This window comes from Acinonyx jubatus, chromosome B4 (assembly GCF_027475565.1).
Source record: "Acinonyx jubatus isolate Ajub_Pintada_27869175 chromosome B4, VMU_Ajub_asm_v1.0, whole genome shotgun sequence".
NCBI classification, from domain to species: domain Eukaryota; kingdom Metazoa; phylum Chordata; class Mammalia; order Carnivora; family Felidae; genus Acinonyx; species Acinonyx jubatus.
Genome location: NC_069387.1, coordinates 119,506,210 through 119,521,258, shown reverse-complemented (window position 1 = coordinate 119,521,258; position 15,049 = coordinate 119,506,210). Strand labels below are relative to the sequence as shown.

At 36.4% G+C, this 15,049-nt stretch overlaps 1 protein-coding gene across 2 annotated transcripts in view; it reads right to left on the bottom strand.

Annotated features, from left to right (window-relative positions):
• Positions 1-15,049, bottom strand: part of UTP20 (UTP20 small subunit processome component) — a 114,532-nt gene that overhangs the window by 31,869 nt on the left and 67,614 nt on the right. The window contains exons 31-41 of one of the 2 annotated variants that reach the window (XM_027071001.2): positions 14,574-14,718; positions 13,262-13,349; positions 12,018-12,161; positions 11,768-11,818; positions 11,503-11,655; positions 9,028-9,183; positions 8,547-8,687; positions 7,755-7,892; positions 3,209-3,348; positions 2,876-2,958; positions 441-757 (exon numbers count right to left, since the gene is read on the bottom strand). In XM_027071001.2, the coding sequence (XP_026926802.1) occupies positions 441-757; positions 2,876-2,958; positions 3,209-3,348; positions 7,755-7,892; positions 8,547-8,687; positions 9,028-9,183; positions 11,503-11,655; positions 11,768-11,818; positions 12,018-12,161; positions 13,262-13,349; positions 14,574-14,718 (1,556 nt within the window). The remainder of the gene's footprint in view (positions 1-440; positions 758-2,875; positions 2,959-3,208; positions 3,349-7,754; positions 7,893-8,546; positions 8,688-9,027; positions 9,184-11,502; positions 11,656-11,767; positions 11,819-12,017; positions 12,162-13,261; positions 13,350-14,573; positions 14,719-15,049) is intronic. The other variant, XM_015070865.3, reaches the window with a different exon arrangement.

The following is a 15,049-nucleotide window of genomic DNA, read 5'->3' as shown; positions in this document are numbered from 1 at the left end:
ACCCCTGTTTTACCCTGAGAAAGAAAGGCTCTGACTTCATGAGAATCCACTGCTAAATGGTATTCCTATTACCCAGGAAGAAGATGAATTCTGAACAGCAGAGAAGTGGCCAAGAAGTAGAAAAGGGAAACATATTCTAATTTTTTAAAACTTTTTTTTTTTTTGAAATGAGAATTATCTAATTATCTGCTTTGGAGATATCTACCAGATGAAAATCATAATGAAGAAAAATTGCTGCTTTGCTGCAGCAGAAGATGAACCTAAAGATGATGAGACAAAACTAGGGAGGTGAATTCTGAAATGTTGAGATGAAAGAAAACCCAAAAGCTGAAGTCAATCAATAATAGTCAGGAGCCTCAGGTTGACAGAGTGCCACAAACACTTGGGTTCACACAGACAGAATGGGCCCCATTCTGTTGGGCCCCAACCAGAATGATTACCGTAGAGGCCAGGCATTTATGTAGCCTGGGTAGGATATCCCCAGTTATGGTTCCTTGGATATTTTTAATTGTTCTCTCCAATTCTTCCTTATTCCGAGGAAGGAAAGAGATGGACCCAGTGACACACTCAGGTTCTTTAGCTGATGCCCCTTGACATTCAGCTGGATCGGGGTTTCCCGGTTCTTTGTTGTTGTCTGACAAATTCTTACATTTGTTTTCCTTCTCTTCCTCATCCATATGCTCTAATTCCATGGTTTCATGCTCTGGCAACTCAATCACTTCTACTGTGTCTATGTTTAGTAAACAACAAAAGTCACCTTAAATCAAATAAGGAAACAACACAGTTGTGTTACAAGTCTTTCCCACCAACATCCAATAAAAACGATCTAGTCTCCAACTACAGATAGGTAAGATAAAGTACTAAAGGAAGCAGCACTATATGAGAGGGTTATGATTTTTTGCTGTCTTACAGTTTGGAGTCTAATGTGGAACAGAGACAAGTAAACGGACAGTTATGAGTGTGGGAGAGCAAGTGCAGGCTATGTTGGGAATACACTTGGAGACTAGGTGGGGAGGAGGGTCTTAACCAAAAGAAAGCTTCCAAAGTATTGTGGTTGGAGGTTTCCAAAAACAAAAACCTATACTCATGAGCATGAAAACTATAATGCAGCCAACAGTTCTCATGCAGAAATGTCTCTTACTATAGGGCTCAGTTCATTAAAGAAAATTAGGCAGTGTTGTACTGGGGCAAGTCCAGGCATGGCTCTGCTAACAAGCCATATGACCAAAGTTAGTTAACCTAAGCCTAGTGGGCTTTGTATTCTTTATCAGTAAGATGGAGATGGCACCACTTGCAAGGCTGTTGTCACGATTCAATGAGATCAAGTCTATAATCACCCAAATAAACATTTCTGATACATCACAGACTTTCAAAAAAATGGTAGCCATTAGTCTTTATTTTATTTCCTGGCTGTGTAGCTTTGGGAAAGTTACTTTACATTTCTGAACTGTAATTTCTCATATCAAAAAATAATGGTGTAACTAACAACTAGGTTCTTGTAAGGTTTTTATGAGAACAAAGGAGATAATGTCTCGAAAGGCCCAGCTCATAGTACTCAATAAATGTTTTAAACTTTAGTCATATCTAAGAAAATAGACAGTTAAGCAGATTATTTTAATTTTTAATGTTTTTATTGATGCAAAATTGCAAAATGCAGATTCAACTGCCTGAAGATAAACCGTTGAGAGACTTTAGTTTGATCAATGGTTTAAAGCATTAATGGTTTTAATTAATGGTTTAAAACACAAATGTTCCTACAAATTCAAGCCAGTCTTTGTTATTTATTAGTGTGGCTCTGTAATGATTTTACTGTGAATCAAAGAATTAGAAATTCTTGAGTAGGAAGGAATGCTGAAGTAGTGCAAACTAAGTGCCAAAATATTTCAATGTCTTTTAGCAAAAACAGCCTATTGGCCTATTTAAGTGTTCATCCTCTAACAGGTTAAGGAAATTTCTATTTGTTCCTTATTTGATATCATGAATAAATACTAAATCTAACCAAATGTTTCCCTTGTGCCTCTTTAGAGGACCACATGTTTTTTGCATGCTAATGTTAATTCCATTAACCAATTATACCAACTTCATGAGTTAGTGGAAGCTTCCATTTTATTAATCAACTGAAATAGCTGATGTAAGGTTGAAATTACCCATTCCTTCAATATTTGTATAACTAGCCTATAAAGCAATGTGAACCTGGTATTTTCATCAGGAGAAGTTTATAACTACAGAGTCAATTTTTTAGTAGTTAGAGATATACCCAGATTTTCTATTTCTTTTAAAGCCAGCTTTTGTATTTTATTTTTCTAAGAGTTTGTACATCTCACTCAAGTATTCAAATTTTTAAGTTCAAAGATCATAATATTATTTTACCTTTTTAATTTGATTGGGACCTTTAAAAATTCTTAATGTTTATTATGCCTATGCCTTCTATTTTTACTGATCAATCTTGACAGAGGTTTGCCAATTTATAATCTTTTCATATACCTATTTTTAGCTTTGATGATCCTTTCTTATTGTATCTACTTTGTCTTATTAATTGTTGCTCTAATTTTTAATTCTTTTCTTATACTATCTTTGCATTCATTGCTTACTGTTCTTTCCATACATGCAGGTGGTAAAATTGGATTTCTATATAAATAATTTAAGCTCAGATTTTTTTTTACCCATATAATTTAGACTGGACTTCTCTATTGTTAAAAAAAAGATTTTATACAAATACTCAAACCATTTGCTTTAACTTCCTCCTGACTCATTCACTGGTCACTGCTCTAAGTAGAAAAAGGTGATAAGTTGAATTTTGCCATCTTTAATTCATTAACATCAATTATCCAAGAATAGAGTGGAAATCTAGTTTAAGAAAGTTTTAAAAACTTACTTTCTTCATTCTGAATTTTTCTCATTTGTTCTTCAAGAGTTTTGTGGTCGAAGTGGAATGCTTCTAACACTATTACTAGCAAACTGTTGAAAAAAGAAGGTACACAGAAATGTCTGATTCATAACATCATTTGATGATTAAAGTGAAGGATTTAAAGACTTATCAATAGTAAAATTATTTTTACCAGTTTTAGGTATTTTTGAATTCAACAAATATTAGCATAACCTCATTAATACAAGGTAAAAGCAAACTAAGATTAGAGAGACCACTTCAGGAAATAATCCAAAATTTACATTTTAAAAACAAAGCAAAAATAAGCTTGACCATACATACCTGACACCCAACTTTTGATTGATCTGTCCTGTCTGTAAGACATGAATGAAATGTTTCAAGTAATATATATATGCTGACCAAGAGAGATGTTTGCAAATAGCTCCAATAACTTCTGTGGCAGCAATGGTTATATTTTCATGCTGTAAAACAAATCAAGAGCATCAACATAGAATTAGTATTTGCTAATAAAATAAAGAGCTAACTTCGTACACTAAAAAGCTTAGACAGGGGCGCCTGGGTGGCTCAGTCGGTTAAGCATCTGACTTCGGCTCAGGTCATGATCTCACGGTTCGTGAGTTCGAGCCCCACGTTGGGTTCTGTGCTGACAGCTCAGAGCCTGGAGCTTGTTTCAGATTCTGTGTCTCCCTCTCTCTCTCTGACCCTCCCCCATTCATGCTCTGTCTCTCTCTGTCTCAAAAGTAAATAAATGTTAAAAAAAAAATTAAAAAAATAAATAAATAAAAAGCTTAGACAGTAGGTGATTAGCAATTATAGAAGGGAAAGAATGCCCAAACCATATCCCACTCCCCCTAACAGCTCTAGGAAAAGACACTGTCAATTAAAGAAATGACACCATCTTTAATTAAAGGATATTAATCAGTTCATACTTTGTACTTTTTTCCACTCAGACCTCCCTGATGGGTTAAAGCCTATAGACAGTGAATGAAATAAATTCAGTGTGTAAAGTTAAACACTAAAGTTAACTTTAATGTACAGCTCAGCATTCAACAGTACAGATGCCTTGGAGACATCTCTTTCACGCCACCATAAAGAAGAGGGACTGGTTTTACCCTGATACCTTAAACTAGAAAAATAGACAAAAATATATGAAATAGCAGTTTTCAGACTTTGGACATTGAACAGTGCAGTACAGTGCTAGCTGAGAGAAAGGCAACAAATGAAATGTGTCTTATAATTATCCTAATTTCACTGTGTGAAGAGAACTGTCAGGTCATAGCAGAGGAGAAACCCAAAAAGGGCCCAGTCGTCTCCCTGAGGTAAGGAGGCAGAGAGAAGGCTGTGGCAGCCAGAGTCCAAAGGGCAAAGCATAGAGAGGAGAGAGCTACACAGAGAAGAAAGCTGCAGAAAATACCTCTCATGACAAGAAAAATCAACCAGTAGAAACAGACCCCAAAGTGACACAGATAATAAACTTACAGTAGACAAAGAAAGACAATTGATGAAATTACATTCCATAAGATCAAGAAGGGAAAGGAAGGCAGAAGCATGTTAAGGAGAGGTAAGATATAAAATTATAAGGCCCAAGCCAAAAATTCAGAAATAGAAAAGACAGTTCTGGAAGGAAAGACATACTGGATAGGATTCAAATCAGATTAGACTCTGAATTAGACTCTGAAGAAGAAAAGATTAGTGAACTTGAAGACACAGCGATACAAAATTGAAACAAAAATGAAACAAGATGAAACCCTGGGTGGAGGGGGGGACAACTAATGAAAAAAAAAAAAAAAAAAGCTTCAGTGAGTTTGGGGCAATTCTGAGTGGCCTAATACACACTGGAGTCTCCAAAGGCAAGAAGGGGACCCAAAAGTATCTTTGAAGAAATAATGGCAAAAAATTCCAAGTTTGAAGAACACTACAAATCAGTAGATCCAAAAAGCTCAACAAACCCCAAGCACAAGAAATATGAAGGAAACTACACTAAGGTACAGCATAATCAACTAGCTTAAAACCAGTGATATAGAGACAATTTTCAAGACAGCCCCTAAAAATAGATATATTACACTCAGAGGAAGAAAGATAAGAATGACTTCCTGTTGGAAATGATATAAATCAGAATACAATAGAGCAATTATCTTTAAAGAATAGAAAGAAAAAAAACCCTGTCAATCTAGAATTCCACAACTTCCAGAAACATCATCTTTCAAAAGCAAAGATGAGAAAAGACATAAAAACTGAAAGAATTCATCACCAGTAGACCTTTACTACAAAAACTTTAAAGGAGGTCTTCCTGTCAGGAATAAAATGATATAGCAGTATATCTGGATCTACCCAAAGGAATAACTGGAAAATTATAAGTAATTGGAAGTAATGAGAAATTATAAATATGTAAGGAAATATAAAAGATCCTTCCTTATTTTGAAAGATCACTTTAAAAGATAATTGTTTAAGGCAAAAATAACAATATATGTTTAAAACTTATGTATAGGTAGGGGCACCTGGGTGGCTCAGTCAGTTGAGTGTCTGACTCTTGGTTTCAGCTCAGGTCATGATCTCATGGTTCATGGGATTGAGCCCTGCCTGAGTCAGGCTCCATGATGACTGCACAGAGCCTGCTTGGGATTCTCTCTCTCCCTCTTTCTCTGCTCCTCCCCTAGTTGTGCATGCTCTTGGACACACGCACTCTATTTCTCTATCAAAATACATAAACTGAAAAAAAAAAAAAAAAAGACACCAGAACTAATGTAGAGGTAAAACCTATAAAAAGAGCTCAATGATAACTAATAAGCCAACAGAGATAAAATAAAATCGCTTAAAAAATCCAATTAATCCAATACAAGGGAAAAAAGAGAGGGACAAATGGAATATAAATAACATCAAAGATATAAATCCAACCATATTAATAATCATATTAAATGTAAATGGTCTAAAAAACGATTTTTTTTTTTTGAGAGAAAGCATGAACAGGGGAGGGGCAGAGGAAGAAGAGAGAGAGAACCCCAAGCAGGCTTCATACTGTCAGTGTGGAGCCTGATGCAGAGCTTGATCTCACCACTGTGAGATCATAACCGGAGACAAAAATCAAGAGTCGGATGCTTAACTGCACCATCTAGATGCCCCTGTCTAAAACCTATTAAAAGGCAGAGATTGTCAGGTTTGATAAAACTGCCAAGACCCAGTTATATGTTATCTACCAGAAACCAACTGTAAATACAAAATCACAAATATGTTTAAAAAAAAAAAATAGAACACTAAAAAGATATACCATATTGCGGTGCCTGGGTGGCTCAGCTGGTTAAGCATCTGACTTTTGATTTCAGCTCAGGTCATGAGCTCATGGTTCATGGGACTGAACCCCCCATCCGGCTCTGCAGTAACACTGTGGAAACTGTCTCTCCCTCTCTCTCTGCCCCTCCCCTACTCATGAGCAGTCTCTCCCTTAACATAAATAAACGTTTAAAGAGATATGTTAACATCAACCAAAACTAAATATAATTTATTTTTTTCATCTACACCTCTTTCCTATTTTACTGCCATCAAACTATAAATTGGTTGTGCTTACTGGCTCTTCAAGCCAGAATTTAGGGGGAGTATTCTTTTATTTACGTACGTAATTCTTTTCTTTTCTTTTTTTTTAATGTTTATTCATCTTTGAATGGTCGGGGGGAGGGACAGAGAGAGAGGGGGAGACACAGAATCTGAAGCAGGCTTCAGGCTCTGAGCCATCAGAACGGAGCCTGATGTGGGGCTCAAACCCACAAACCATGAGATCATGACCTGAGCTGAAGTCAGACGCTTAACCAACTGAGCCACCCAGGCGCCCCTATGTAGGTAATTCTTTAAAAAAATTTTGAAACAATAGGGGAAACCTAAACTTGCACAAGACCATGTGATCAACACAGAATAAGTTCGACCAACAGCTCCTGATATCGCCTCAAATTGGACTTAAATTTCACTCTTTCATTAATCTGATCAATAAATATCATTTACCAGGGTCTTACAATGTGCCAGGCACTGTTTTTTTGGCACTGTGTAGTCTAACAGTGAAGACAGGCCTAAGTTCAAATACTGATTCTCATTCTGTATGTCTTTGAGAAAGATAAATACCTCAGATATTCCGAGTTTACTTTCCTGTAATATACTGACAACAATCCCCCCCATAGGGCTGAGCTGTGGTGAGGATGAAGTAAGACTATGCAAAGTACTTAAAATAGCTCCTGTAGCTGGTATAGTGTTAAAGAAAAGGTAGCTATTGTGTGACTTCATTTCTTGTAAGACATTTGGGAAAATACTGATTATTAAGGGTATTTATCAGAATTAAATCCTATGATACAAAAATAAAAGTATGCTATGTTAGTAATGTGATCATTTCTAAGAGGGGAAATATTTTGTGGCTGGCCTTTGTGAGCTAATAATAATGAAAATAAAAATAATGTCTACCATTTATAGAACATTTACTGTGTGCCAAGTACACAGTAATTCTAAGGGCTTCAGAACTATTCTAAGCCTCTAATTATGGTGACAACATCAACATGGATGCCACCAACCCCATATGCATTTTGGAAAAGTGTGTCACGGTATGGGTAGAGGTTTAATGGTTTCTTTTCTTTTTTTTAATGTTTATTTTGAGAGAGAGAGAGAGAGAGAGAGAGAGAGCGAGCGAGAGAGCGAGCAGGGGAGGGGCAGAGACAGGGAGACACAGAATCTGAAGCAGGCTCCAGACTCTGAGCTGTCAGCACAGAGCCCAATGCGGGGCTCAAAGTCACAAACCATGAGACCATGACCTGAACCAAAGTTGGATGACGCCTAACCGACTGAGCCACCCAGGTGCCCTGAGGTTTAATGTTTTCTAAATCTAATGTCCTACCTTGAGCATTTTCTCATCAAAAATTGGAGTCATGGCATAAGGCATGATGTAATTCTGGAGAGATTTAGAAGATAGCATAACTTTGCCCTCCATAAGCTGTTTTGCCAGTTTCTTCAAGGCTCTTGCTCTTCTGTGGATCTATGCGTTAGATAAAATAAGAATTAGTTACTGAATTAACTCACCTATGACCAGCTCCATTTCTGCATCATTTCTTTTTGAAGTTTATTTATTTATTTTGAGAGAGACAGAGACAGTGCAAGTGGGGGCAGGGCAGAGAGAGAGAATCCTAGGCAGGCTTCATGCTGCCAGCACTGAGCCTGACGTGGGGCTCAAACCCATGAAACTGTGAGATCATGACCTGAGCCAAAACCACAAGTTGGATGCTCAACTGACTGAGTCACCCAGGTGCCCCAGTATCATGTTCCTTTTGCATGAAGAGATTAAAGCAGTGAAGGGCAGTCCATGTGTTACATGAGCAACACCTATGCCTTGATTTGCTTCCAGAGATTTAATCCACAGCATTTGTTTAACAATGGATCCTAAAGCAGTTAAACTTCTTAGCAAATGGCAGAGAAAGGTGACACTGTAATTGTGGTTTATGATACCATGAAAGAAAACAGACCCCAGGAAAATGATCATTTCCTGTGCTAATTTCATTGACGATCAAGAAGACCAAGAAATCAGAGGCTCAAAACTTTTTGGAAAATTAAAATATATCTTTTTAAATGAGACAGAACAGTTTGAAATACTTGTAGGCAGGGAAAAAAAGAACTGAACAGAACTGTCTTCTACCTGAATGTGTTTCATATTCTCAAAGAAGTCCATTTCTGGATCATGGCAATCAGTAAGCTGTACCAACTCTTTAAATTCTGGTTGATTTGGAAAAGTTTGAATTAAACAGGAAAGCACTGTGGTATAATCCTGTTGAATATTCTGCAAATGCCAAATTGAGGGGAAAAAAAATTTTAAAGAATTTGTTTTCTAGAGGATACAAAGAAACACACAACAAAGCCATTACAATTTTTTTTCTTTTTTTTAAAGTAAAATATTCCCACTATAAACACAAACTGAAATCAGAAGTGATTGCTCTCCTTTCTATTCTCATTCTCCTGTTTAAAAGTTTGGTATTTATGCAATCAAGTATTTTAATTAAATGTACTTATAAGACTGACTGCTTTTCAACAACAGTATAAGTAGGGAAAAACAAAACCAATACCAAAACTCACAGACAGTAGTATGTAAAAGACAAAAATACAATCGCAAACCCCAATACCTCTGTCTGGCTCTTCAATCCTTTCCTCAATTTCTCCAGGAGTGAACGATGAATGATTTCCCTGTATTCTTTCTCTGTGACGTTCAAGGCAGCTACCTTCTTGATGATACTCATCAGGCATATGCTGGCATTATCACTTAAAGACATGTCTCCTAACTGGAAACAGGAAAAAAGAAAAAAACCCAAATTATTCTGTGTAATATCTGTAATATGGAATATTATTTCCCAATGAAAGAGTTTACCCCTCAGTGAAAATGCTGCCACTCGTCTATGTAAAAATCATAAGGAAGAACCAAATGTAGGGTTGTGAGGAACATGCAGGCATACCTCAGAGATACTGTGAGTCTGGTTCCAGACAACCACAGCAAAGTGAAAATCACAATAAAGTAGGTGACATGAACATTAATGTTTCCCAGTGCATATAAAAGTTACGGGAGCGCCTGGGTGGCACAGTAGGTTAAACGTCCGACTTCAGCCAGGTCACGATCTCGCGGTCCGTGAGTTCGAGCCCCGCGTCGGGCTCTGGGCTGACGGCTCAGAGCCTGGAGCCTGTTTCCGATTCTGTGTCTCCCTCTCTCTCTGCCCCTCCCCCGTTCACGCTCTGTCTCTCTCTGTCCCAAAAAAATAAATAAACGTTGAAAAAAAAGTTACGTTTACACTATGCTATGGTCTATTAAGTGTGCACTAGCATTATGTCTAAAAAAACAAGGTACATACCTTCATTAAAAAGTATTTACCAGGATCTGTATTTCAGAGAGTCAGAATCACTGATCACAGATCACCATGACAAACACAATAATAATGAAAAAGTTTGAAATATTGTGAGAATTAGCAAATGTGACACAAAGACACAAAGTAAGCAAATGCTATTGGAAAAATCGTGCTGACAGACTTGTTTGAAGCAGCATTGCCACAAACCTTCAATTTGTAAAAAACAGTATCTGCAAAGCATGATAAAATGAGGCGTGCCTGTAGTATATAACTTTAAAAAATCATGCTTACTGAGAAGTGTCACTCCCATTTGGAAAATATGATGAAATAGAGTTTTTGATTTGTTTTAATTCTCAAAACAAGCAAAATAAGCAGTTTTCAATATCCAGTGTCACATGATCACTGAGAATGACAAAGTTGGCTGGTATAATCCTGGTTAGTTGTGCTCCAGTTCCTGCTTCGAGCAATGTAGGCAGTGAATGTGGAGAAACTATTTCCAACTCAGCCAACCAAGCAGTGATTTGGAATCCTTTGTGTTGGAACTTGACATAATATATGAAGAATTATCTCCAGAGAGATTACTTTTTCATATATTACATAATTGTTGATACCTGATGAATAACTATAAAATGCCACAAAGATATTACTGATTACATGGTCAACTATAAATCAAGGGTTCCATTTTCCCCATTTTGGGGCTTTAATTCAATTCAGCAACATGGCACTTAATTATAGTCCAAACCCTTTATAGTTCTATATCAATGAAGGAGGGCAGACTGTCAAATAATGACAGTAGTTACAAAACTTCAAAAAACTGAGATATGATTGAAATACTATAAAATTCACTTTTTAAAAAAAATGTCTATTTATTTTGAGAGAGAGAGTGTGAGCAGAGGAGGGACAGAGAGAGACACACACAGAGTCCGAAGCAGGTTCCAGGCTCTGAGCTGTTAGTACAGAGCACGATGCGGGGCTCAAACTGACAAACTGAGAGATCATGACCTAAGCTGAAGTCAGATGCTCAACCAACTGAGCCACCCACGTACCCCTAAAGTTCACCCTTAAAAAAAAATTATTTTAATGTTTATTTTTGAGAGACAGAATATGAGTGGGGGAGGGGCAGAGAGAGAGGGAGACACAGAATCTGAAGCAGGCTCCAGGCTCCGAGCCGTCAGCACAGAGCCCGACGGTGGGGCTTGAACTCACAGACCGTGAGATCATGACCCGAGCCGAAGTCAGATGCTTAAACGACTGAGCCACCCAGGCACCTCTAAAATTCGCCCTTTTGTACACTTTAAAAAAGTGTACAATTTAATGGTTTTCAGTATAAAGTCTTTTTGCAAATACATTCACAAGGTTGTTTCAACCACCACCACTATCTACCTTCAGAACATTTTTATTACTCTCAAAATAAACCCTGTGCCAATCTGAAGTCCTCCCTCTCCGTTCCCATTCCTCCCTCCCTCGGAAGCCCTTCGTAACCTAGCCACTAATTTACTTTCTGTCTTTATGAATTTCCCTATTCTAATACACAGCTTTTGGATTTTTCAAAGTGTTTCCACATATTTTATTCAAAGTACTTATCTTTTAAATCATGAGAATAACAATATGGTCTTCACCATATTGCAAAATATTGTGCAACTAAAAGAAATTTTACACAAAAGTCTTTGTCCTGCTCAAAACACAAATTAAGGAATTTGGTCATGCAGTTGTATTATCAAAACAATGAAAACCAATTCATAAACTTTTGCTATAAAAACCTACCTCCAGATTATAGAAACAATTATGCATGACTAGAATTAAGTAGTTAACATCCACAGTTTGCATCTCTTTAATACAAGAGGCGATTGTCTGGAATGCTGAGAAGCGAACATCAAAGTTGATATCATCAAGATGTCTTTGATCAAAGGCGTTAAGCTACAAGAAATGAAAACATTGAAACGTTGAAAACATAGGTGAAAGTACAAAAACCTTAAATAAACAAAAATGATAATACTTTTGAAGCAAAAGAGAAGACTTTCTCTCTTACCTTGACAACATCAGTAATGTATTTTAATCCACTCTCAAAATCAGAAAGAGTCTAAATGGAATGAAAAAAGTATGTTATTGCTGAATAAAATCTTAATTTTCCTGCCCTCCTCCCTTTAACTCCCTCCTTCCACTCAAATTTATATGAAACATCATACTGGCACCAAGAAAGCTGTTAATATGTGTTACATGTCATAGTTATCTTTTTAAAAAGGGGTGGGTGGTTTGGGGTAAAAATTAGTATTACACACCTGGAAAACTGTACAAAGCAACTGTCTTGACAATTTATTCTTAATAACTGAGAAGAGTTTTGCTAGAGGCTTGAGGAAGCTTGTAGGCTCCAGACAATGTTTTAAAAGGTTTTGTACTGTCACCAAAATATCAACCTCTGTATCCTTAAGAAGAAAGAGAAATCACATTTCGGTAGTTTATAAAACTGATCAACTTGGCTTTAATATATTTCAGTCCAGAAAACATACAATTATGAATAAGAAGCGAAAGTAGTAATTGGAAAAGTTATTTCACAGTCTTTTAAAAGTTCTTAGCATTTTAACTTAACATAAAATCCACAACAACGTCCATGAACGGTTTCTTCCTTAATTCTAATAGAAAACACATATGGCTTTGGGACAGAATTTCCTCTACTGAGTCCAAAAAGAGCCAAGAAAAATGAGCTTGCTGAAAAAAAATACACATTTCTGGTTGTCTACAGATCTGTGGTTTTCCACACTGAATTACTATGCGGTAACAGATGTTCAGTGTAATGGCTTCGGCCTCATACCTGAGTTTGAGCATGGGAAGACTCTTTAACTTAGGATTGAACTAAGGTTTGAAAATCATATCAGAAAATTCTTAGCTATGCCTAATATTATTATAGTCTGACTTTTCATTCAGTCCTGCAACTGTGATCTATATTTAAGATTATACGATGTACTGGGGCGCCTGGGTGGCTCAGTTGGTTGAGTGACCAACTTCGGCTCAGGTCATGATATCACGGGTTGTGAGTTCAAGCCCCACATCGGGCTCTGTGTTGACAGCTCGGAGCCTGGAGCCTGCTTCTGATTCTCTCTCTCCCTCTCTCTCTGCCCCTCCCCCACTCATGCTCTGTCTCTGTCTCAGAAATAAACACTAAAAAAAAAAAAAATAATAAAAAAAAAGATTATACGATGTACTTTTTGGGTTCCAGATTCATTACTGGGCAAAGTCAGGGGAAAAAAAAAAAAAGCCTTGAAATGGATTAGAAGCTAAAAAAAGGAAAATGAAGGGATTAATAACACTTTTTCTGTTATGACTGATGATGGCGTTTTCCACCTTCTTGTGCACCCTCATTCCTACTTCCATTCCAGTTTTTCTCCTCTATTTTTATTTTTGTATTTCTATATAAAGTCTCTTCACAAATACATCACAAAATCTAACCAAGGAAATTACTGCTCACAAATAAATCTAATAATAAAGTGTTGCTTCAGAGACAAAATAAAATCCTATGAATCTGTACCTGAGCAATATTGCCACGGTGGAGGAAAGGGAGGAGAAGTGTAATGAGCAGAGAACTTTGTTCTTTGTCTTTCATGAACTTGCTGATCCTAGAGATGGGGAAAAAATGGATATATAAGGAAGATCAACAATTTGAGAGTACTTCTCTAAGAAGCTCAACTTTTTGTAGAAAAACGTGACAGACACAGGTGGCTTTTATGTGTTCATCTATAAAAAAGTTCAGGTGACTTACTTAGCAGTGTCTGCTCACTTCTCTCCAACTTCAGGCACCTTGCTACTATTCTATTTCTCTTGTAGCATCTGATTGTGTAGATGATATCATGATCTGACAATCAGTAATTTCTTATTTTACAAAGAAGTAACATTCTAAGTGCCAAGACTTGTAGAAGGCTTCCTGTATAATTTTCACTTTAATTCCCAAAATAGCCTTCAATGTAGGAATTATTTTTAGCTCCATTTTGCCCAAAGAAAATGGGAGACTCAGAGAAACTGGTGTCATATCGCTAAGAAATGGTAGAGCAGGGCTTTCAAACCCGGGTCTTTCTGGTGCCTGATCTCTCTTCACCTTTTCACCACCACACAGCCTGTGATAAAATTCAATGAGTGTATTTTGTGTGGCTTCCCATTCTGCAAAACTTAGAAGTACAACAGTATAAATAAAGCATTTCAAAGAAGTTCCTCAACGATTCTCTAATATATCATTTTTTGCTGTTGCTGAGGTTAACAGAAAAAATAAACTTTTCACAGCTAAGGCCTGGAACAATTTAGAGTTTAAAATAGAAACATTTTTTGTGCTCTGGTTTACTAACCTTGCTATAGAAATCACAATTACATATTATTAGGTCTACTGACAAAAAGAATCTTTAAAATCCTTGCAAGATCTTCTTGACCCTTAGAAAACAAACAGAGCAACCACAGCCTGCTCTTTTAAGTTAATTATTTTTATCAATTAAACTAAAAAAAAAAAAAAAAAGTATGATTTCATGTAACTCAAAATTCTTTTTTTTCAAAATTCTAGTTGAACAAAATATGCAAAGGCTAAACAAGCAAATCTATTAGTCTACTTTAGAATTTTGAAGACTGTTTTCTTATAATAAAATGAAGGCAGATGCTTTACATAAAAGTTTTTTAATAAATATTCCAGAAAAGAAAAAGAGTTCCACATTAACTTAAAAATGGAGAGCATTTAAAATACTGAAAACCTTTTCAGCTTATTATCACATTTAAATAACTGAAAAACTGGACATAATTTAGCAGAAATTAAAACCACGGAGAGTAATGTTACCTTTTAAGGACGTATATATGTCACTTACTTTGACAGAATGCCAAGTTCCTTACTGACTTGTGCTCTGTTCTTTTTCTTTTTCACCTTTTCTGCACTTATTGTGGTTTTGCTGAGATACTGGAGAATTGCAGGTACATGAGGTAGAATTAATCTTCCTCCCAGTGTGATAGACTCTGAAAAAAAGTGATGCTTTGATTTTAATAAATTATTCTCTTAAAGGATAATCGTACACTATCTTCATAATGACAGACAAGGAAACCACTCAATTATCATAAACATTTAATAAATTTCAAATTTATAGATGAAATAACTTTCTTCTTAGTCATAATAGCTGTATCATTAGCTAAATTTAAGTTTATATAAGAGACCCCTGACGCTTTATCTAATTAACCCATTTTGGGAAGTAGTAAAAGAACTGTTCGTACAATATGATAGGAAGAATTCAGAAACAGGACAGTGGAAGTCATTTGATAATTTCCTGGTGGGCAGTTGAGCTTTCTGGAG